The sequence below is a fragment of the Protomyctophum bolini genome, assembly GCF_963924005.1.
Source record: "Protomyctophum bolini genome assembly, chromosome: 3".
Lineage (NCBI taxonomy): Eukaryota > Metazoa > Chordata > Actinopteri > Myctophiformes > Myctophidae > Protomyctophum > Protomyctophum bolini.
Window position 1 is genome coordinate 5781242 of NC_137864.1, and position 19153 is coordinate 5800394.

The 19153-nt window shown below is 45.4% G+C and overlaps 1 protein-coding gene across 1 annotated transcript in view; it reads right to left on the reverse strand.

The window, feature by feature from the left end:
• Nucleotides 1-3497: 3497 nt before the first annotated feature.
• The window catches only part of LOC308311841 (voltage-dependent T-type calcium channel subunit alpha-1I-like), a gene marked incomplete at both ends in the record, with an annotated part of 172535 nt that continues 156879 nt past the window's right edge, over nucleotides 3498-19153 (reverse strand). The window contains 4 exon segments of the mRNA XM_080758617.1: nucleotides 3498-4160; nucleotides 7313-7527; nucleotides 10814-10994; nucleotides 11942-12076. Of these exon segments, the coding sequence (XP_080614743.1) occupies nucleotides 3498-4160; nucleotides 7313-7527; nucleotides 10814-10994; nucleotides 11942-12076 (1194 nt within the window).

The window sequence follows — 19153 nt, forward strand, 5'->3', positions numbered from 1 at the left end:
AATCTGACCCGTCTGAAGTGAGTGGTACTGTACTGTACTGTACTGTACTGTACTGTACTGTACTGTACTGTACTGTACTGTACTTTACGAAGCAAACCAGTTGACAATTATTGTGACCACAGGTCGCAGTTTACTATGACAACGTCCATTTCCTGTCAGTCCGTCACCCCACGCCTCCATATATGGTCATGCCTCGTGACATCACGTGACATCATCAGGGATGGAGATCCCTGATGTCATCAATACTAAGCCCATATATGGGAATGCCCATATATGGAGTTCCCTGATCAATATTGGCCAGCAACTCTATTATAGGCTACATCTGGGCCCCTCATCAAACCCTGTACTATCGACACACTGCCCCTGCTGCCACCCTTAGATCTCCATATATGGAGCTGACCTGTCCTGACATTCCATAATGTTGATCTGACCTCATCAAACCCTGTACACTCAAGACACGCTCCATATATGGCCAGTACATAAATCATTCCATACGTTGATCTGACCCCCCCCATTCCAAAGCGCCAGCACTCGCCCAGCAGTCTGCCGTCACCCAGGTGCAGTAGATGCGTGCACGCGACCTCGAGGTCGCTTCTCTCCATCATTGCGTAATAGCGGGAAGCAATCTGATTGGTTGAAAGAGCTCTCTACCCGTGCTTCAAACGAGCATGATGGCACACCTAATCAAAACATAAAAAAAACTAGATGGAAACATTGGTGCTTTCTAGAGCAAGGATGGCTATATTTTAGCACGCTAGCATTGACGCTATTTATGTAGCAACAACATCTGTTTCTGTGCTGCGTGCGCAGCCTCACAGACCGTGGCAGTCAGAAGTTGATTTGCGTCCAGCAGGTGGCAGCAATGTCACATACTTCTCTCGTTCCAATTTCACGCATGCGCACACCACTCGTGCTCATTGACGTACACAAACAGGTACATGGACATTGCTAGCTGGTTGTATAGGAGTGGTTGCACCACTCAAAAACAGCTGTGCTGTGCAGTCCAGCAGGTGATTTGGTTGAGTGGCTACTAGCTAAGCTTGTTTGTCGGCTACATCTGTCAATAAAAAAATATCTTTTTTAAACGAATATATAATTAAATTGAGTTGATGTGTTTTTTAAGGGTACTGCAACCGTTGTATAATAGCAATATTATACTTGAGGGTGTGCAATGTGCCTTACCGTCATTAATATATCTTCTTAAATCTTCTGAGCCTAAATCACAACTCTGATATAATCAGTCCATGCCATTTCTGTCTGGTTCCTAAAGCCGTTTTAGCTGCAGTACTATACTATGAAAGGGCGGCTGTGGCTCAGGAGGTAGAGCAGGTCGTCCAATGATCACTGGGTCGGCGGTTCGAATCCCGGCTCCTCCTCCTGTCCACATGTCAAAGTGTCCTTGGGCAAGACACTGAACCCTACATTGCCTCCAATGAGTCGGTCGGTGTGAGCTCGCCACCATTGGTGTGTGAATGTGGGAAGAGAGGACGCTGGCGTCGACTGTTCGCCGCTTCACCTCCCAATGTATGAATGAATGAACCGTTGTAAAGCGCTTTGAGCACTTGGAAAAGCGCTATACATTTTTAATTCATTATTATTATTATGAAAATTTGCATCGCGCCTCATGGCATGCTCCATATATGGCCAGTAGCCTACAGAATTAATTCCATATGTTGATCATCTAAGGGTTTGAAGTAGGGAGATACCTATGACATGACGCGCAGCACCAAATCAGTTGGCCCTGTTGTAAGACCAAATATGAAGAGAAAGCCTGATTGTTCAAAATTGTGTATTTGTGGGGAGCCCCAAAACAAAAACACACAAAATGGGAAAAGTTGAATTGCACGTTGTAGGAACTTTAAAATGTGATTAATCGTGATCAATCATAGCAATTCATGCGATTCATTTGTAAATTACTTTATCGTTTGACAGCCCTAGTATTTATGTACAGTACAGTATATCATGTGATGCGTTCTTATAGTCACATGTACAGTATGTGTGCTTTACTGTGTGTGTGTGTGTGTGTGTGTGTGTGTGTGTGTGTGTGTGTGTGTGTGTGTGTGTGTGTGTGTGTGTGTGTGTGTGTGTGTGTGTGTGTGTGTGCGTGTGTGTGTGTGTGCGTGCGTGTGTGTGTGTGTACCTTTCAAGTTTCAGTTGGTGAGTTTGTGCATGAAATCTTGTCCACCTGAGGTCAATCTTCCCTGGATACTCAAACACACAGATGTATGGTTCATTACGACATGTCAAATTGACTAACGTTCGAACTGAGTGTTTTAAGTCCCAAGCTACAGTACTTTGGCCCTTATTTCTTATCATAATTATCATAACCAAAGTATGTTCTACAGTACACTATATGCAGCTACACTAAAACAACCGTGGCCGCATATAAGTTAATTAGTCACATTTGTTTTATACTCTAGTCTACAGGGAATATCAGAGATTTATTGTTAGGATCATCAGTAGTCAGGTTAGTTCTCAATCATGAACCTTGAATACCTGGATACTTTTCCTGTGTTCCTTCGTCACTGTCACTCATCTGGTTCAGCAAGAGACCATACACACACCAGAGTATTTCATTACAAAAATATTACGCGGCCCATGTCTACGCTCAAAGGCGAAGCTGCTCAGCTTTAGCCCTTTCATGGGTCTGTCAGTCAACATAACACAGTATCCACTTCTGGAAAAAATGGCATCAATGCCCCCAGACTTCCCACAAGCCTTTGCAGCAGCTGTCATATATCGATGCTCCTTCAACTATTTACAGAATATCCACTATTTTGTCTCTCTCCCTCTCTCTCTCTGACAAGTCTACTTTCATACAGTCCAAGTTGGATTCATACCTACTGAGTGAATCTGATAAAGAGTGAACATAAGGTTGGTTGATGCTACCGTTAATGGGTAAAAAAAAAATAACAACAACAAAAACAACAACCACTGTACATCATCTTCCACAAAAGAAGCCCCAGAGTTTACAATGTGTCCATGTTGTGTTTGTTTTTGCAGAGCGCTGGGTCACGCTAGCCCTGTTCTTCTCCACTCTCCAAGGAACTGCAGTGTTTCATTCATCATTAATTCATATCCATCTCTGTCTATATACTCTGTCTAGCAGCATGACTCAACTGTTAAAAAGTCCAGGACTGGCACGTCCCCCACATCCCGGTCCTGATGAAAGGTTATACGTCCCCTGACGTCATTTGTAAAGATCGTTTTCAAAGAGCACAAGCTCCGCCCCCGCTGGGGGAAAGGTGGGTAAAGAGCATGTCAAAACTCAGACGCCGGTGCAAATCCTCGCGATGTGATTGATTCTTAAATAGCCAAATCCACCAGGGGGCCGGCGAGGAGGACGCCAGACGACTCACGGACATGGAGGGTTTGGTAAGTTCACAGGACAGGCATTGAAAGTAAATCTCTTCCCAAAAAAAGGTCCAAAAATCCCTAAGGGCGTTAATTAGTTCTGCCCCAGAGAGAGAGGGGGCCGGCCGGGGGAGACAAGAGTTTCATCTGTTCTTCCTGGAGCCTGTGTCGGTCGTAATGTCACTGTCCTCCTCAAGCTCCTCTTGTCTTGAAGGCCTGCCTTCTGCCCTGCAGGGAATGGACCGGTAGCCGCGGGCGTCCGTTGTGCCGCCACCACCACGCTCCGAGAGCTTGGCCCGGTCCAGTGACCCCGTGCTGTTGCACTTCTTCACCACCACCAGAGGGGGCTCCAGGGAGCCCGGGGGGGAGAGCAGCGACGTCAGCGACAAGCTGCTCAGCGCGTCCGACAAATGTCCGCCGTCGTCGTAGGCCTGGCGGCCGCAGCCCCCCCGCTCCTCCTCCTCCTCCACCGCCGCCACCCCCCCCATGCCCAGGTCCTCGTCCGACGGGTCCATGGAGTCCTGTCTGCTGCTGCTCTGGCTCCTGTGGTGCCCCCTGGTGGTGGCGCTGTTGAGGTTGACGCGGACCTTCAGCGAGGGACGCTCCTCGTGATGAGGTCCGCTCGTGGCGGCTGACCCCCGTCGCAGGGGGCGCGGTAGTACGGGCTGCGACAACGGGAGGAGCGACAGCGGGAGGTCCAGCTCCCGGGACGGCGAGACGCTGAAGCTGAGGCCCTCCTCCAGCGTGGTCTGCAGGCTGCCCTCGGAGCTGCCCGTGGCCAGGGAGGAGTCGCTGTGGGAGGGGTGCTATATAGGGGCAAGAAGGGGGGGGAAAAGACAGTGAAGGCGGAGTCGGATAAGTATACGTGAGAGGTATTAAGAGAGGTAACATTTTTGGAAGGCATGCAGGAGGAGAAGAAGGTGACAGATTATTTAACCCATTCTGAACGGGAACCCATTTTGGTGTTAGCATCATGTTATGCTATAGCTATTGAAAAATAGCAGATCTACAAGCTCATATTGTGCCACCGAGTGGCGCGCTACGAGCTTGTAGGTCTGCTATTTTTGAAAAATCGAAGAACGACCTGACATTTTTAGAATCTGATCTCAGGTCAGAATGGGATAATCAGACCAGTGTGTGTCCAGTGGAAACCTCGTATGAATCTGATCTCAGGTCAGAATGGGTTAATCAGGGGGGGGGGGGGGGTGGTGATCAAATTGAGACACCACATCAGGCAAAACAGCTCAGAGCACCTGGGGGCACTAGACGATAGACGATAAACACAAACACGACCTTTCCTCTCGCTTGATTTGAATAGCCGCGACCTCATCCGGAATGCAACATTGCGACTCTGCACCTTGCACCAAAAAGTGGAAAATAATTTAACTTTATACACACCACACAATTCTTGTTCAGAGTTCAGAACATATATTTTCCTCTTATGTGTCAGAAAGACTGGCTGACTGCATTGAAGTGTATATGATTCAAATTTGCATGGGTTACATTGCACAATCAAAATATTATAATTAAGAATCGCAAAATATAAGGGCACCCTGGCCCTCGTCCCTGCAGCCCTACAGTGGTTTTATATTGATCGCCTCTTAAAATGCATTTTGTTAGACCTCATCGATCCAAATGCTGCAAACATTTTATGTATAGCAACGGAACGGTGTCCTGAAATGGAGTGGAAGCCAGTATTACTGCCAAGCTATACACAACTCACTGGGGGGCGGGGGGGGGCATTAAATGATCAAATAAAATGCTGCAGCACATTTCTCTGGCAGAAAGTCACAGAGGGGCACAGACGAAACAAAACAAACAGGTAAAAACTAAAATAATTAATTGGAATTGGATTTCTAGCCTATAGCCTAGGAGGTGAATGGCTTTGGGGAATCGGATTGATATACTGTAGATTCATGTATCTTGGTGAATGAATAGTTTTATTTTGGTCTTGTACAGAGTAAAAAAAAAAACACTGAATGAATGAATACTTGGACCCGAAAAGGTGTAGGCTGAAGGCGAAGCCGTAGCTTATAATGCCAAGACAAAATGTGGAGATTTCACACACTAGAAATAACATTTCACGGTTTATCTACTACATTATCTTTGAACATTCTCTTGAATTTATAGATTGAACTGCACACGTTTAGGTCGTTATAGCACAACTGATCCATATTTCTCTTTGTTCTAGCTCTAGTAATTCCGAACATAAGTATACCTCTCACCTCAGCTCATACTGTTATTCTTTCTGAATGCAGCATGGACATTTACAGTAAAAAAAATTGTTAGATTTCCTTCCGTACAATACTTTATCCGTCTATCGATCCACACAAGCACCCATGAGCCATCTTCTACCCCGTCTCCCAAACCTACCCAACTTCATTCAACTCTCCAGTCAGCCGAGCCGAGCCGTCAGTCAATCAGCCGATCGGACCTACTGCATGTAGTCTGGAGCCTACTGGCCGCGATTGGCGTTGGCGACACGTTAACCGATCTTAATCGGTCTACTCAGGTCTATACTGGACATGCTGGGGAGCTATACTGAAAACGACAAGCCTCCTCATACCCTCCCCTAAACGTAAACGCTAAAGCATGTCGCAGCGCGGTCCTAATATTAACGCATGTTCGCCAACCTTAATCTGTTTTTTTTTATCAGCCGGCAGAGCATGCCCATACTCGTCGAAAACAATCGTACTGATTGTTTTCGACGATCACTGCGGTCTTGTCTATTGATAACAGTCGAAACGGGGTGCCGGCCTCATTACCTGTGAGCCGAGTGCCCTACTGTGGGCCTCTTTACCTGTGAGCCGAGTGCCCTACTGTGGGCCTCTTTACCTGTGAGCCGAGTGCCCTACTGTGGGCCTCGTTACCTGTGAGCCGAGTGCCCTACTGTGGGCCTCTTTACCTGTGAGCCGAGTGCCCTACTGTGGGCCTCGTTACCTGTGAGCCGAGTGCCCTACTGTGGGCCTCGTTACCTGTGAGCCGAGTGCCCTACTGTGGGCCTCATTACCTGTGAGCCGAGTGCCCTACTGTGGGCCTCTTTACCTGTGAGCCGAGTGCCCTACTGTGGGCCTCTTTACCTGTGAGCCGAGTGCCCTACTGTGGGCCTCTTTACCTGTGAGCCGAGTGCCCTACTGTGGGCCTCTTACCTCTGAGCCGAGTGCCCTACTGTGGGCCTCTTTACCTGTGAGCCGAGTGCCCTACTGTGGGCCTCTTACCTCTGAGCCGAGTGCCCTACTGTGGGCCTCATTACCTGTGAGCCGAGACGAGTGCCCTACTGTGGGCCTCTTTACCTGTGAGCCGAGTGCCCTACTGTGGGCCTCTTACCTGTGAGCCGAGTGCCCTACTGTGGGCCTCTTACCTGTGAGCCGAGTGCCCTACTGTGGGCCTCTTTACCTGTGAGCCGAGTGCCCTACTGTGGGCCTCTTTACCTGTGAGCCGAGTGCCCTACTGTGGGCCTCATTACCTGTGAGCCGAGTGCCCTACTGTGGGCCTCATTACCTGTGAGCCGAGTGCCCTACTGTGGGCCTCTTACCTGTGAGCCGAGACGAGTGCCCTACTGTGGGCCTCATTACCTGTGAGCCGAGACGAGTGCCCTACTGTGGGCCTCATTACCTGTGAGCCGAGACGAGTGCCCTACTGTGGGCCTCATTACCTGTGAGCCGAGTGCCCTACTGTGGGCCTCATTACCTGTGAGCCGAGTGCCCTACTGTGGGCCTCTTACCTGTGAGCCGAGACGAGTGCCCTACTGTGGGCCTCATTACCTGTGAGCCGAGACGAGTGCCCTACTGTGGGCCTCATTACCTGTGAGCCGAGACGAGTGCCCTACTGTGGGCCTCATTACCTGTGAGCCGAGACGAGTGCCCTACTGTGGGCCTCATTACCTGTGAGCCGAGACGAGTGCCCTACTGTGGGCCTCATTACCTGTGAGACGAGTGCCCTACTGTGGGCCTCTTACCTGTGAGCCGAGTGCCCTACTGTGGGCCGTGGGTGAGCGGAGAGAGGCCCAAGAGGCCAGAGCAGCCAGCCTGGACGGACCTCTGCCTGGAGGACCATGACTTCCCTTTCCTCCAGGGCTTATTCCTATTCCTGGGTGAATAACCGCCGAGGCCGGGTGGAAGAAGTCTGCCGGAAGATGGAAGAGAGGCGAGGAGGACCCCTCGACGACACCATCTGAAACAGAGCCGCTTGTCCATATTAACGCATTTTGACTTGAGATCAGGTTCTAGAAATGTCTTTTTGAAAAATGACAGTTTTTCCTGAAAAAGCTATGTTTCTATGTCAGTCGTTCTTCGATTTTTCAAAAATAGCAGACCTACAAGCTTGTAGCGCGCCACTCGCTTGTAGATCTGCTATTTTTCAATAGCTATAAAGCATAACATAATGCTAACACCAAAAGGGGTTCCCGCCCCCCAAAATGGGTTAAGGGAATTTCAAAGTCTTTAGCTCAGCTGCTGAAGAATTTCGCCCTAATGAGGGTATAGAGAGTATATTTGACAAGAAAGAGACGCAACAATCTTTGCTGGCATGGAAGTAAAAATGGAGCATTGCGGTAGTGCAGGCACAGAAGTTAAGCTGGTCCCATGGTCATATACACAACGAAGGAAGGGAAGAGAAACGAGGCCGGCCCCAAAAGCAGGCAGACACCTGAACGCCAGTGACTGAGAACTCCGGAGGTCCCTTGTCGATGGCCGCCCTATACCCTAGTAAGGGTGTCAGGCATAACAAGTAAGTAAGTTAACCCATTTATTTTAGACCTGGGAATGATTCTACAAATGTCTTCTAAATCCTGACAGTTTTCTGAAAAACCCATGTTTCTATGTCAGTCGTCAAAAATAGCAGAGCTACAAGCTCGTAGATCTGCTATTTTTCAATAGCTAAAGCATAACATAATGCTTGAAACCCGCCAAAAATGGGTTAAGTAAGCAATAGCATACAGTATTGTATCATATTCTTATATTCATCTTTAGACTCTGCTCCAGGGGGGTTTGTGATGTCAGAATCAGTGTCATGCTTGCGCAGATTGTTCCGAAGCCTCACAGGGGCTGAGCAACACAAAATACGATGCAATACAATGCAATACATTTTCATCTTGTGACAAGTGAGTGTCTGACTGAACTACATTCGTATTAATGAAAAGAAAATGTCTGTATCAGTATCGGAAGTTTTAAAAACATTCACCAGCTAAATACAAGTATCTGCAATCTGCAGTATGATAATGCGTGTGAGAATATCACTCTGTGTTGTGTTGTCAAAATGAATACTGGGTAGTTTTCCAAATGAACTCCTTTGGTCCCACGAACAAATGTCTGTTTGCTCTAAGAATGGGGGTAATAATGCGTCTCTGAATCTGCTCTGACCCTAGGCGTGTTACTAACGCTTGTCTGCGTACAGTATAAGGGATTGTGCTTACATTTCCATCTTTTAAATACAATCTGAACAAATGGTTGCTGGAAAACCAAAGCTGCAACCATTCATGATTATTTGAGGTTTTTTTTTATGCTGTGTTCCCGGCCTATATGTAATGTTGTGTAAATGTATTCCACTGTTTGCCTGTCTGTTTTCCACTTTGTGTTTCTTTGTGAGGACTGCGGATGAAAATGATAGCAACTGTGCTATATCCGGTATATTTAAGTCCATGTGACGTCCATTAATATGCAATGTCCTGTCTAAATAAACAGTAAAAGTAAAGTAAAAGTCTTCCGCTGCGAGTCTCTTCGCAGCGTGACGTGTTCTTGAACCGCCCTCCTGAACCGACACTGCCTCAAAATCTGTTCTGACGGAGACGCTAATGCTTCAAAGGCGGAGCCGTGAAACGATCCTCATCCATGTCCGCCCCGCCGTCTACCGCTGCTCTAATTGCACCGGACGTCAATCTGTGGCGTGAATATGGTCCGTGTCCTCTAGCCCGTTTAGGCCTGACGTCGAAAAAAACAAAAAAAAAGGTCTTCTGAAAGAAACATATATTCAAAGATTTGTGCCGCATTTTTAACGATTTTTCCCAAAAAAATAGCAGACCTACGAGCTCGTAAGCGCGCCACTCGGTGGCGCGCTACGAGCTCGTATAGGTCTGCTATTTCTGCTATTTCAATAGCTAAAGTATAGCATTATATGCTTAGTTAAAACACCAAAAGGGGGTTCCTGCCCAGAATGGGCTAGAGCGGTGACTCATATTGTACTGTATCTGCCATGGTGGCAGCTGAGCTGAGCCATTCAAAAAAAAGGTGCCTCCTATTTAGACGATACCATCAATGTCACGTCAAAGTCGTCGTGGCGTAATGAAATAGTGACAGTTAACCCATTCTGACCTGAGATCAGATTCATACGAGGTTTCCACTGGACAACACACTGGTCTGAATAACCCATTCTGACCTGAGATCAGATTCTAAAAAATGTCAGTTGTTCTTCGATTTTTCAAAAATAGCAGACCTACAAGCTCGTAGCGCGCCACTCGGTGGCGCGCTATGAGCTTGTAGATCTGCTATTTTTCAATAGCTAAATTATAACATGATGCTAACACCAAAAATGGGTTCCCGGTCAGAATGGGTTAAATACCGGAGTAAGGAAGGGGGGGATTCACGGTGATAAGCATAATAAGGAATACTAATGGAAATGTTATCCAGAGAGGGATTATCTTAATATGATTGAATATATATATGGAAATATTGTACGAAGGTGGAATGGACAAGTGATGCTCATTGCTGACATCTCTAAAACACTTATAGCTTGTTGTTTAGACAGTATGCTATTTCTACCAAATATCCTCGTTACTTTGTGGCACTATATCGTTTTTTTTTTTTAAGAAAAATAAACCCACGCATATAGTGGCCAGCGCGTAACCTTCTTCAGGTCACTATATAGTTTTAATAGGCATGTAACGACACACTCAACTCACGATACGATACGTATCACGATATGAGGTTCACGATAGGACTTTTTTGACGATATTTTCAACACAATTATTTTCCAGACAAATGACCGAAAACTATTTTTATTCAACTACGTACATTGCAAAAGTAGCATTACTTTTCATGTAAAATTACTTAATTTCTGTGCAACAACTGTAAACATGCTTTCATGTTTAAACCTATAGCTCGAGTTAACATTCCTTCTTTTCTTTGATGGCATCTTGTTAGGATAGATGTAGACCTATTTGACAGTGCAGAAACATAATTGCCTTCCTTGATGTATTAATGAGCATCAATAACGACCATCACCTGTGTCACAGACACATACAGCTCCCCTCTGCAGGCCTCTGCTACTGAAAGTGACTGCATGGAGTCTGTCTCGTTTCTCTCCAAAAGCACGTGAATATGATGGAATATGATTACAGCTCACATTTCATATCACACACTAGCCCCCCCCCCCCAATCGATACATATCGTCAGGATATAATATCGATATATATCGATCAAATATTTACCCTGCAGACTTTTTGCAGTGAATCATACACCCTTACCTCTGTGGTGGACGGGGCTTTGCTGCACCAGATGGAGCTGGGGCCGGACACCGACCTCCATCAGGCCCTGGACCCCCTCCTCGCTGCCTGAGTTGGAGGAGGGGTGGAGCTCTCTGTAACCCCTCTGGGACGTCGTTCTGTGCTGCAACTCCTCTGAACTATGGGAGTCGCTGCTGTCCCTCTGGGAGATGGGAGAGGTGTAAGCAGAAAGAGGACAAAAACAATATTATACAGAGATAATCAACGACGTGTGTAACATTCTTAACATGATATTATATCCAGGTGCAATGCTATTCACGGCAGAATTTAATTAATCCGACGAGAGTGCCTTTCATGTATTATCCCATTCAGGGGGCACTCTTTTCAGATCCCTTTGCTTTTTTCCCCCCCTCGCACCATTCTGATTAATACCGAATTTGGTTGACAAAAAGAAAATAATAGCATCCTTCAAAGTGTATACGCTGATATCAGGGTGATGAAGTGAATCAATAGAAGTGAGTTTAATAAAAGGGCCCATATGAATCAGGGCAGGTGGAACGCTGCAAAGGAAAATCAAGATGAGAGAATGGAAAATGAAAAGAGTATAGGCCTATAAACACCCACACGCACGCAGATATTGGTTTGGGAAACTTTAGGGGACATTACATTGCGTTCATTCTGTATTTCCATAAACCAGAACTCCAACCCTATAATCCCAACACTATATGACACAGCTGTCATAAGGTCACAATCTTCGGCACAACTCATAAATGTCAGGAACTCAAGCATATTATACTCACTCATCATGCATGGGCGCTCGCACGCACACACACACACATGCACACACACACACACACACACACACACACACGCACGGCATGCCCACAGTGCAGGACGTGACAGAGACCCAGGTGTTCTAAATTCTAATCAAGCTATCAAGCATGTGCACAGTGATTAATAACTAGTTTAGGAATTAGGAAAGATGGAGAGAGACAGATGAGAGGACAGATGTGGTCTGTCTGTCTGTGTGCGTGTGTGTGTGTGTGTGTGTGTGTGTGTGTGTGTGTGTGTTTGTGTGTGTGCGCGCGCACACGTGCGCGTACGCATGCGTGCATGCGTGCGTTACTGTCGGTGTCAGTTTGCCTGTACCTGGCTGTCCCGGACCAGTATCTGGTATGTGCTGTGTTCGTCCAGGCTGAGGTCATCGGGCAGGGCCAGCGACGAAGACTTGTCCGACAGCTGCTCCGACATCAGAGACGCTCGCTCCACCTCCGCCAGTTGGATCTGTCCCAACGAGACACGCACGGGGCAACCAATCACATTTTTTTAACGTTCAATTCTTTTCAAATCACAAGATTTTTGGAAGACACAGCCAATCCAGGTGCTAGCCTATACGTACACAACCAAGGGCTGCTGACTGCTCCTGGGATGTGTAAACCAAATAATAATAATAATAATAATAAGTGATGTCATGAGGCGAACGGAGGTGTGATGTCACGAGGCGTGACCATATTATACGGAGGTGTGACTGACGCCTCGGACGGGAGATGCAGGTTTTCATAGTAAAGGTGACCTATGGTGGCAATAATAATAATATTTAACCAGTAAGACGCCCTGAGGCATGTACACATCCGGCGCTTTGGCATGGAGGGGGTCAGATCAACATAATATGGAATTCATTCTGTACTGGACATATATGGAGCGTGTCTTGAGTGTACAGGGTTTGATGAGGTCAGGTCAACATATGGAATGTCAGAACGGGACATATTTGGATCGATCTAAGGGTTTGAGGTCAGATGTAGAGTTGCTATCCACGCGCTACGTCCAACCAGGGAAACTCCCCCCTGTCAGATGTAAAGGAGCAACTTGGACACTCAAGCATGAAGGAAGCATGAGTTAAGTCCGTTGCTCTCCCCAGGTTGGCGGAGGGTGTGTAGAGCCCAGGATCACAGTAGATGATTGACACGGGGGTGAAAAATGGGTTACAAAATCGTGGGATAAAAAAAAAAAAAAAAAAAAAAAAGTAGAGTTGCTGGCGCCGGCTCCATGTACAGTATGCAGATCTACAGTATAGGCGATGATCCAGTCTCCTCCACGTATGGTTATCCAGGGTTAGATGAAGTCAGTGTCGTGATCTTCACATGGGAGATGGCCATATATGGTGGTGTGATGTGTCACGAGGCGTGAACATAATACAGTCTATACTCTCCACGATGTCACGAGGTCAGATCCATATAATGGAGATCTAAAGGGTCTCTCCACGATGTCACGAGGTCAGATCCATATATGGAGATCTAAAGGTCTCCATGATGGATGGATGGGTTTTGCAGGTTTCGTGGTAAACCGTGACCTTCTGCTTGCAGACCACCTTGAACCACCTCAAGGAACCATTAATGTGCAGTTGTATGTACACCAACCGGGATTTTATGTATAACCTTACTCATCATGCGCCATTACGGTAGACTATATAGCGCGAGCATCTCCCGCGGGAACCGGCTTTGATGCGAGTGGGGAGAGTGGGCGGGGTGACATGCAGGGTTATATGTGTATACGTGGGCACGAGATGTTTCATGAAATTACACCTGCCTGCAAGGATGTGCAATAGTATGTAGTTGCGGTCCTCATTGCTCATAATCAGATGCCATCGTTTGGCGTTCACTCGATCTGCATCTCAGAGGTGGGAGCAATCAGCAATCTGGCGCCCCAAGCAGGATCTTTCGCGGCAAACTTCATCATCATACCATTATTCACAGGATCTTTGTCTGTCTCTCTCTCTCTCCCTCTGTGTGTGTGTGTGTGTGTGTGTGTGTGTGTTACAGACAATGCGCCCCTGGAGTAACGCCCAGGGATTCAAACCTGTGTCTCCCGCTGGGGAAGACCAACATCTTTAACCATGGGGGGAATAATTCCCTCTTGGCTATGAGGGGAGAGAATAAGATCATCAGGTATAGAGGCTCTGAGCCCCTATACTGCTAGACTGGCGTATAGTGTAGAAAGAAGGCCGCATTGTCCATTATCTTGGAATCGTCAATCATCACTGCTTGCGGAGGTCAAAGGTTTATGCCTTTGTGTATTTAGTCAGTGGGTAATTAACATGTTGTCACATCAGCTGGTGAACAACAGAGAGCTCATTAGTATTGAACACGGCACAGAAATGGAAATAGAACGGCGGTATAAATGTATATTATATTATATAATAAAAGTACAGGTTGCTTTGTATATACCCACCGACGAAGCTGAATTAATTAATTACAACTAAAAGCATCAGTTTGTGAATAAAGCTATACTGCCTCGTTCACACCGTCTGATGCCTTTGTTTGCGGTGACAAATTCAGCCTCGTTTCCGAAAATAAATTAGCGGCTCTATCGAGGCCTACTATTCATATTCTGCGTGGATGTAATCCACGCAGAATACCATAACACTACACACACACAGCTCACAAACTACGAGTAAGACGCGCGAACGCGGGAAGTGAACGCAGATCGTAAATTGCAACAACAATTAGAATAAATCACGAATTAGTGAGAACTGTGTAGTACTGTGAAATGTCTGTGCCCTTTGAGCCGAGTGATTTGTTGATGCAACACACTCCATATTTGGACGTATAGCTCCATATATGGGCACAAAGTGTCTGTGCCCTTTGTGCCCATATATGGAGCTGAGTGATTTGTTGATGCAACACACTCCATATTTGGACGTAGCTCCATATAATGGGCACAAAGGGGGGACACACGCACGCACAGACATGATCTGCTAGGTCTCATAGTAAGTGCTCACTGCGTCCGCAATAATTTCCGGGGGAAATGAATGGCATGAACAAAATGCCAGACTTTAAAATACATTGCCTGCCATGGACATCCCTGGACGTCATATCAAATCACAACGCAATTGAATGTTCGTTCATTGTGCCTTCCAAATAAAAAAATAAAGCAAGTAAAGCAGAGAATACGAAGCACAGAGACAGACTAGATGTGTATACTGTAGGAGGAGACAGGAGAAGGGAGGTGGAGGAACAGAGAGTGAAGGTGACATCATACAGTACATGGCAGCGTCAAGGGCTGTATTGTGGGATCAGAAAAACACTGTTATTAATTAATTAATGTACATTTCTATTCCAGTCCATCCTTCAACAAACTTCACTTGTAGTGGGTCAGTAATACTTAATTGGAAGCCATAGCAGCCAATGGGTCAAGCAGATGCATTGCTGTAGGTACCAAAGTCATCTTATGTCCATGAAGTTGTGATGCACTCTTTCAAGTACTCTTAGCATTTTAATGTGTTGTCGCCAAGCTGCAGCGCTATGACTCATATTGCCACGCACGCACGCACGCACACACACTGAGTGAGAGAGAGAGCGAGAGCGAGAGAGAGAGAGATTAAAATGTTCTGTAGAGAGATTCTACAATCTGTGATCTGCACACTGCACACACATGTCAAGTTGAAATCATGGAAGCACTTGTGTTGTGAGATCAAATTGGGTGTTTTTCGTTTACTTTAGTGCTGGCAGTGGCCAGTGTGTATTTATGAGTCACATATCATGTGTCATCAAGAGGCGATGACGATACACCCACAATGATATACCCACTAACATGATACTATATAAAAGATGAATGCTTGTGGCTCAGAAAGGCAAAAATTTATACTTTGGTTGAAATTAAACTGCTGTAATATACAGCTTCTTTGCTCAAAGGCAAGTGGAAAGTGTCACCGATTCCTTTCCCACGTTCATTTCCACATAGCCAGTGATTCCGTTGTGTCAAAACGGTCGGAGAGAGCGCATTCCCAAATTCTGCGCTGTATTTCTGAATCGAAGCTCGAGGTGCAATATGTGGGGTATATAGGCTAGTGTGTTGCTAGAGTATAGCGAGCGGAACGGAATCACCCACCATGATAATAAAGTAGAAAAATAACAATTTTAATCTCTCAGTTCAGACGGTGTATACAGTACAGTACAGTACACAGCTCACTGTGCATTCTGGTCCCTCTGGTGTATTGGTTGTCTGGTTACCCTGCTGTTATTCACGCACGGTAGCGCTCAGGTTACGTTTCAAACAATGACACTGTGTAGGCGTCGGAGAGAGAGAGAGAGAGAGAGAGAGAGGGCAGTGGGCATGCGAGACAAAAACCCTGTCTAATTGTTATATTATGAACAAAAGGTTTCGCACTGTAACAAAATAGTATGATGCCGATTCGTACTCCTATTTTTACGGCTGTTGAACGGCGCTGTAGACAGTGCCGAAATGATTTCGGCTCGTCAGAAATTTTCAGTAGCACCGAAGAGAAGACTTTAGGACGGTACCCGCCCCCCCCCCGAACCTCAAATGACGTCACATTGTAGGCTCTACAGCGCCGAACCGACTTTTATCCGGCTCTAAAATAGGAGTATGAATCGGCCCTCAGTCTTTGGCTTATCATCTCTCGATAGATCTAATGTGTAATAAAACAGAAATGATAGACTATAATAGCCTATAATAAATGAATGGTAAACTGTTCTTCAATCATTAGCTTTCTTTATCTGCCCAGTTGATCTTTCCCAGCAAATAAGCGCCACCATGATTACAGCTTAGGGTCTTATAGGCAATTGGCAACGGGTGAAAAATGGGTTACAAGAATCGTGGGATACACATTTTGATTAACCCATTCATGGGCCGGGAACCCCTTTTGGTGTTAGCATTATGTTATGCTTTAGCTATTGAAAAGTAGCAGATCTACAAGCTCATAGCTTGTAGGTCTGCTATTTTTGAAAAATCGAAGGATATAGAAGAATTTTTTTAGAATCTGATCTCAGGTCAACGCATACAATACGCTTGGAAGTCTTTGTAAGACGTTTAGTTGAAATGGCATTGCACTAATAGAAGCCCGTCGTGGTCACTGCATGGTTCCTTCCCTATACTGTGGGTCCTCTGCGGCTTTGCAGCAAGCAGAACACCACATTAGCATAGTGAAAGGGAATACAGCAAAGATGAACTGGTGCACTTGCTGCACTGCGCAAAAAGCATGGAATACTGTAGTAGAATGCCACATAGGTACAATTGTACATACCGTACACATGATTAGGGTGCTTCTCGTCCCAATCATGCAAGTCTATTTTCACCATTGCTCATTCTGACTGAACGGCATGCTGTCAATCTAACAGCTGAGTCTCCATGCCTACTAGACCACTGTATTTGTGTAACTATCCCATCTAGAATAGAACCAAGTCTAGCACATATACTAGTGTAGGTGCTAGTAGGTCGCTTACCTAATACCTATGCCTTGCTCTCTCCTTCCACAACCAAGAAAGGACTACCTGTTACTGACTGTCTATTTTATTGTTGGAAATGTGGAACTGGGAGGGAATACTGGGAGTAGCTGGGACGCAGTAATGCTGTCTGTTTTGCTGTACTGACTGAGAACTTGTGAATAAAGATGACAATGCCTGAATCTTGAGCCGGAGTCCTGTTTCTGATGCTTCCTTCTGCCTGCTAATTTTGAGACCATTTCCTGCCACTACAATACGGATGTGAATATATACAGGAAACTCCCATTAAACTTTCCAACAAACTCCGGTAAACTCCCGAATTGTACCATCACACCTGTATATTACCGTATATTAACTGTATATGCCTGCTAAACTTGAGGTTTACGGGCAAAACACAAGGCCCAAAATTGCCCGTTAACTCCTCTTTTCACTGTTCTGAGGATTTCCTCAGACTGGTGGTGACCTGAGAAAATTACTTTGCATCATCAATTTGCAATCCCTTTTCTCCCAGGTGCTTGGTGCAGCCTTCCACATCATTCGAATCTGGTGTTTTTTTTTAAATGTCAAAATGTGTGAAAGCTTAAAAAAATGTGCTATTTCCAAACTAGCAGAAATCAGTTGAATAAGCAAAGCAAAAACTTTTTCAAGGAATTGAATAGGCCCTGCGGGGCCAATGAATGGCTATGCTACGTAAATCCCCCTTGGAAAACAGTATCTTGATTGGAATGCTATGTTGTGACAAATAATTCATCCTCTGAATGTACATCTATAGCAATTTATTAAATGGTACTAAGGTACTGTATGAATAGTAGATTGTAAGTGAAGTACTCCTCAGCTAGCGGCACGCAAGGATTTACCTGCTGAGTGTACAATATACCACCATACACAGACAGTATTATGTATTATTTTCAGTTATCTTATGTCTTTTCAGGCCCAATGACTTAAATTAATAAATAATATTGTTACTTATTTGTCAATTGTTGGAAATAAATGTAAGAGGGTTGACATTTGTGCTCCGTGACATTCACAAAATGTCAGTTCAACAGGGCGACACGACACATACACCATTATATTTAGCGCCGCCCTCCAGTGTGAACTGTCACTCGCCTGTACTTGTACGTATATGTTTGTTGCTGCTACAACATATTGATTTTCCGCAAGGAGTCAATAAATGATTACAAGTATCATCAGAATAGAATATGTTTTTTGGATGTGCATAACCCCCACCCACTTATAGTCGAAGGCAAATGTTCTTAATTTAGGAAACGGCTATGTTCGCCCCAGTAACTCTCACAGTGTTTTGGTGGAAAAACACAACTTCTTGTGTTTAATTTAAAGGCGCAGTGAAACGGAAATGGTGAACAACATGAAAATGGTGTTTCCACATGAAACACCGGTCTGAAGTTTCTGAACCAATCAGAGTGTCGCATCCCTTCAGGCGATGGGACGGTAGCTAGGGACGGTAGCTATGCTATGCGCTACAGTGTGGTATGTGTTTGTTTACAAATCAGACGGTCGCCCAGCACAACCAGTTTACTGTTATGTGGCTTATTTCTACCCTATAATGTTTTCAGAAACATATTTTAGCGTGATGATTAAGTTGAAACCGAGTAATACACTGTCTGAATGTTATCTTGAATGGAAATAAAAACTGAGTAATCTGTAATCAGAAGCAGCTGTGTTGCACGGATGCGCAGACATGGGGAATTAAACTGGTGAGCTTCATTTTTATTGGCTTTTATCGATGTGTATCTCTACACGTCATCACGCAGCACGTTTTCGTTTTAATAAATAAATAATACAATCGTTTTTATGGACCTTTGATATAAAAACACACAGAAATGAGAATTTTCCCATTTTTTTGGCATCCATTGTTAGGTATGCCCATATGATGACCACGGATATGGTCTAAAAGTGTGAAAAACGTATTTTTCATTTCACTGCGCCTTTAACACAACAGCAATATTGCAGTATGTTATTATAACACTATCAGCGTTATGAGCCCAGCCGTCGGTATGCATTTGTGTAACATCTCTGTGCTTTAGCGCATGTTTCTTTACAGAGACTTGCAACAAGCAGGTATACTTTTATTTTGAAATAACGCCCAGGTATACGAAAG